Source organism: Colossoma macropomum, unplaced genomic scaffold (genome assembly GCF_904425465.1).
Source record: "Colossoma macropomum unplaced genomic scaffold, Colossoma_macropomum, whole genome shotgun sequence".
In the NCBI taxonomy this organism is placed as follows: Eukaryota; Metazoa; Chordata; class Actinopteri; order Characiformes; family Serrasalmidae; genus Colossoma; species Colossoma macropomum.
In genome coordinates, this window is record NW_023494807.1 from 18,573,053 (window position 1) to 18,579,052 (window position 6,000).

At 40.4% G+C, this 6,000-nt stretch overlaps 1 protein-coding gene across 1 annotated transcript in view; it reads left to right on the plus strand.

Annotated features, from left to right (window-relative positions):
* The window catches only part of scn12aa (sodium channel, voltage gated, type XII, alpha a), a 62,914-nt gene extending 60,913 nt beyond the window's left edge, over positions 1-2,001 (plus strand). Inside the window, exon 26 of the mRNA XM_036556282.1 lies at positions 773-2,001. Within this exon, the coding sequence (XP_036412175.1) occupies positions 773-2,001 (1,229 nt within the window). The remainder of the gene's footprint in view (positions 1-772) is intronic.
* Positions 2,002-6,000: the final 3,999 nt, after the last annotated feature.

A 6,000-nucleotide genomic window follows, 5' to 3' on the forward strand; every position in this document is an offset into this window, starting at 1 on the left:
AAATTCATGCCAGGCCTCCATGTTGCTTCACCTCAGAGTGCAACACTGCACCACTGACCATGTGGCCACTGACGCTAAAAGAGAGGAAATGCTTGAAAAATGTGTGGGGAAAAATGTTCAGTGTTAAATATGTGATAAGAGGCTTATATACCATTTAGACATGACAGGTCTTCATCTCAAGTATTTTCAGTATAGTGTATAGGCAGTATAGGTAGTGGATGAGAAGGGGAACATCATCATGGGCAAGTTAACTCTTGCCAGCAGTTCTGTTGCTTTAAAATGTATCCACTGAGCTTGGTACCAGGTCCAGGAGGATCTGAATAGGCTTGGAGCAGAGCACTGGCTGACATCAAGCTGAATTAACAGGGAAAGAGGGACTAACTGTCTTATTGGTAGCTATTATGGAGACCTATAGTGTAAACATTGGAGAACAGTTATTTTGGTTCATATTAATGGAGTCTTTGGTTATGTTAAATTGGTTAAACAGTGTAGAACACTGCTCCCTTCTCAGGCTGGAGTGTTGCACAATGTCTAAATCATTTGAAGGGATTTCACTGTAACACATGAACTCAAAGATTTCTTGTTCTCTGTTCAGGGACTAAAAAGAAGGGTTTCTATTATTTTTGTGTTTTATAAGCGTTATAGTCATTTTTAATACTATTAATAATTTCTTGTTCATTTTACTGAATATGGTGTATCATGTTGAGGTATAGGGCATCATTATTTTACTTTTAAGTTTGATATGTGATCCTTCATCTGTTTCTCCTCACAGGAATTGTTCTGGCTGATATTATTGAGAAATACTTTGTGTCTCCAACCTTGTTTCGAGTGATCAGACTGGCCAGAATAGGAAGAGTCCTTAGGCTCATACGAGGAGCCAAAGGAATAAGGACATTACTCTTTGCCTTAATGATGTCACTGCCAGCACTATTCAACATCGGCCTCCTGTTGTTTCTCGTCATGTTCATTTATGCCATTTTTGGCATGGCCAACTTCGCCTATGTGAAGAAACAGGGTGGGATTGACGATATGTTCAACTTTGAGACCTTCGGGAACAGCATGATATGCCTTTTCCAGATCACCACCTCGGCTGGCTGGGACAATTTGTTGGATCCCATTCTGAACAACTCACCTGAGGAATGCAACCCACAAATCATCAACACGGGAACCAACACCAAGGGCAACTGCGGAAATCCTTCAGTGGGGATTACCTTCTTTGTTAGCTACATCATTATCTCCTTCCTTATTGTTGTTAATATGTACATCGCCATCATCCTGGAGAACTTCAGCGTGGCCACTGAGGAGAGCACAGAACCTCTCAGCGAGGATGACTTTGAGATGTTCTATGAGGTGTGGGAGAAGTTTGACGTGGAGGCCACGCACTTCATTGAGTACTCCAAGCTATCCAACTTTGCTGATGCGCTGTCTGAACCCCTGCGGATCCCCAAACCCAACAAGATTACGCTTATTACCATGGACCTGCCCATGGTGAGCGGGGACAAGATCCACTGCCTGGACATCCTGTTCGCCTTCACCAAGCGTGTCCTGGGTGAGTCGGGCGAGATGGATGCCCTCAAGCAGCAGATGGAGGACAAGTTCATGATGGCCAACCCATCCAAGATATCTCATGAGCCCATCACCACCACGCTCCGGCGTAAGCAGGAGGAAGTCTCAGCCACTGTCATCCAGCGTGCCTACAGGAGGCACCTGGTCAAGCGGCAGATGAAGCAAGCTTCCTACTTGTACCGACAGATAAACTTTGAGGGGGTGGACGTCGAGGATGCCCCAGAAAGGGAGGGGCTCATAGCTTGTATGATTAAGGAGAATTATGGCCCTGAGGAGGAAATAGTTGAGGAGTCTCTGCAGTCCTCCCCTCCCTCATATGAGACCGTCACCATGGCTCCCAGTGACCTCTTCCAGGAGCTGTTATCTGACTCCAGGGACCCTGTGCCCTCTCAGCCTTGCACCTCTACAGAGACTTACGAAGAGACCTTTCTTTAGGAACTGCTTTTCCTTTTTTTATCAAAAGTGTGCTTGGGTAAATTTAGTTGTTGCCACAATTTGAAGAGTGTCTGGACAAACTTTTTCAAGATGAGCACTTTTGATGTTTATAGCACATCGGATTTAATGGAGAAATTATGCTTTTTTTATTATGTTATTTGCTATGTTGGAATATGCAAAGGCATCCAGAACTTAATTATCAGACTCTCAAACACACTATTTTTTGCTGTTTTCTATGATGCTTTAACCTTGCACAAGCCATAAGTTATTAACTCCACTATGAACTGCCTGCAACATCAGGATATTCGAGGGATGGTTTGGCAGGATGGTCAAAGGACATCACTATATCAGTAGACTTAACTAAGGGTCAAGGTCAGGCCAGGCCATATTAATTATTGACTCAGTGGCTTTTGGGTGAATATTATTTACCTCGCAACAAGATGGCACCTGAGTATAATGATAGATTTGTAATTTATCATATTTCTCACCAAATGACCAGATTTTATGCAGAAGATTTTAATTAATTAAACATAACTGTGCAGAAGTCTTAGGCACCTAAGATCTTAGTATTAGTATTAACTTTGCCTGTGCTTATAAAAACACAATATATCATTAGAATAAATGCAAATAAACATAAATCCAGGAAAAGTAACAAGATTTTGAAAAATGGAGTCAATATCTTGTGAGCTAGCTAAGAGAACAAACTTTGGTTCCACTTGTCTCTTTAACGTCCCCAAACATTGCATGGATTTGTTTGATTCCATCACCAGCACACTTGAAGAGATTTGGAAATAGTTAAACGAACACATTATTAGACATAAAATTGCTGTTTATGATGTTAATATTATTTGTATTTATTTTAACATTTGTGTATTTCTAAGCAAAAAAAACCTTTTTAATCCTATAATTTTCTCAGGTTCCTAAAACTTTTGCACAGTACTGTATATATAAATATTACAAAATGTATTTCCCTAGGGCTCCAAAATATCGCTAGTTTTGTAAAGTTTAAGTGTCTGGGATTAAAGGGAAGAATGTCAACTTGACAGTGACTGTGGGTTGGTGAGTGAACTGTCCATGTTTAGGACATATATATATACTCAGTAGCTCTTTTTAATGAGCACAGCAACAAACTGGAAATCTCTGATCTCTAAACTGGCATGTGTACCTTCTGTACATGACAGTGACTAATGTTTTAGAACATTAATATATACAGTTTTATTCCCTGCAAAATGCAGATCAACATTTTTACATTGTAATTATATTTCTTATATTTTAAAACAAATAATGGTCATGGTCCGCATGTCGTATTGTACCTGGTTTGGTACTGATTTGTCATAAGCTCCATGGACAAAAACTTGTTGCATGCATAATTTTTTCTCAAGTACTAGGTAAGGGTCTAAGTTCATTCTTAATGATTGCGCCAGTCCTGTCAGGTAAGAATTACTCCAGTCTCTTGAGATAGTTACTGTCCATTGTAACCCACTCTTCCACTAACTTTCTTCACATCCAAGCAGAACACAACATTGACATTCCCATGTTCCAGGGTGACAACTGCAGGGTGGTCTGTATGTGACAGGTTTAACAGACATGATGGTACACTGAGACAGGTTGACTGACCAGCAAAATTACTAGACTTAAATCCCAACTCTCAATTTGGAACAGCAGATGAAGTCAAAATAGGCACATATTAGCTCTGGCTGAACTGTGAACCTAGTTTGTGGAAGACTGGACGAGAATGGGCAGGAACTGAGGAACTCCTGGACAGGATTGGTGTAATCCTTACCAGACAGACTTGCTGCTAGTAAAGCAAGGAGACACGTTATCATGTATTAGACAATGATGATGCATGCAATTAATGTTTTGTCCAGTGAACTTATTTACACTATATACAACTGGCCAATTCTAATCCACTGTCAAATGAAGTTTGGCACAAAATATTCAGGCTGTAATCTGGAGCTTCTTGCTGTGAGATCTGCGATATGTGCCTGCTTCTGGGTTTTGTGTCTGTGAACACATGATTCAGCTTGGTGAAGCTGTCCTTCAGGAGCCCTTTGTGAGGGCGATGTGACACCATTGTAAGCAATACTAAGAATCCCAGTCGATCTCATGTACACTTTTATGCTTATGTGTGAGATGGATGGTCATCATATGAATTTACAGTTCATTTTATTTCTTCTGTAGTTTTCCGTAACTACATTGAATTATTCTTAAAGGGACCTTCAGGAGTGCAGTGTGTAAAATTAGTTAATGCGTTCATTCAATCTTTCTCTCACTCAGCTATAAAGTACAACAAGAGAAAGAAATTAGGATATGTTGAGATATATCAAATGTTTGATAGATGTCATTCCTTTTTATACAGTACAAAAGGTTTTCCTATTACAAGATGTTTATTCATTTGAAATATTTATGAAATAATACAGTTGACAATAAAAGATGTCATCAACTCAAACTGAAGAGAAATGTACCAGCCATTCATGTCATACACACACACACACACACACACACACACACACACAAAGATAACCAAACTAGTAACCAAACTGTACGTTGCTCTTGTCAATTTACAGCATTGTGCAAAAGTCAGAGACCCCCCATCATGTATATAATTTCCTGCAAAAACAGCAAGTCATTAAGTACAACGTTATTAATTTTTCAGTGTCAGAAAACATATACTTAACAGGAAATTGCACAGAAGCCTCCAGCAACTAAATATAGTATCACACTTTTTCATCTTTTGCCTTTGTTACAGCTTCCATTCATTGTGGAGACTCTCAAAGAAATCTTGTTTTCAGATATATCTGCAGGGATATTTTTCCACACCTTTAAAGTTCAGTCTTAGTTGGTTGCAATTTCTGCTGCTCACAATCCGAGTAATCCAAATCCATTTAATGATGTTGAGGTCTAGATGCTGTGGTGTACAGTCCAACAGTGTCTCTATAAGATTTGCACACAGAAAAGGGAAAATTTGCAAATCTTATAGAGACACTGTTGGACTTTCTCAGTAACAGCTTCTTGACAGCAGCACATTGTGCCGTGCACCTGTCCCCCGGGCCCCAATGACGGCTGCACCGTCCAGCACTCCTTTGCGGTTTTTCTTCTCTCCCCGAGATCATCCCTGGGTTTTGTCCTCCCTCGGGGTTCGGGCCCCACCTGCCTGCCGGCTCTCACGGTCGTCATTGGGGCGCGGGGAACAGGCGCATGACACAAACGTCCTTTCATTTCATTGGGCATTTAGCTCTCACAGTGGAAGCATGAACAAAAACACCTGTGGATGTTTTTCAGACCTGAAACGAGAGTGGAAACACCTGATTTTCACTTATTTTCCTTTGACTTTCCCCTTCCTTGAGCAAGTGAATTATATTTTATCTAATCTTTTGCAAAAATGTCTCCTGAAAACTTCAACTTGTATTTAACGCTGTTTTGACTAGAAATTAGGTCTGACTTTTGAACAGTACTATACAACATCCAAAAAAGCTAAAGTCAGCGATGCAGAATTTATAATGTTATTATGTTTCTATATGATCACTTTATTTCTTGTATTGTAAAACAGAGAACAATGAGAAGACTAAGGGTTGATGGTCATGGTCCAGATCACATTTACCCAGTTCAGTACTAATGTGTCATACATTACATACCACTGGCAGAATACCAAACGAAAACATCGCTGTTCACTAAAGCATCATCTTACTTACTAAAGTAAAATGACAGTTGTGCTGTTTTTGCAAATCTTTCTTCGGTGGAAATGCATTTTAATTTAGAATCCTGTAGAATGCAGCAGCTTCACAGTGGAGTGCTTTGAGTTTGTAAATGAACACAGATTTTTTTGGGGGCTTTGGAGGAGGGAGCCAATTTGGCAGTGCTCCCGGGGAGCTTGCCCCTCTCCTGCCCAACAGAGAGGGTGCTCTAATCCCTCAGTGACCAGCTGGACCTCACGGATTATCCTAGTGCAGTGGGGAAAAAAATCACTTGTTTTAATTACACACGCATACTTCTCTCTCC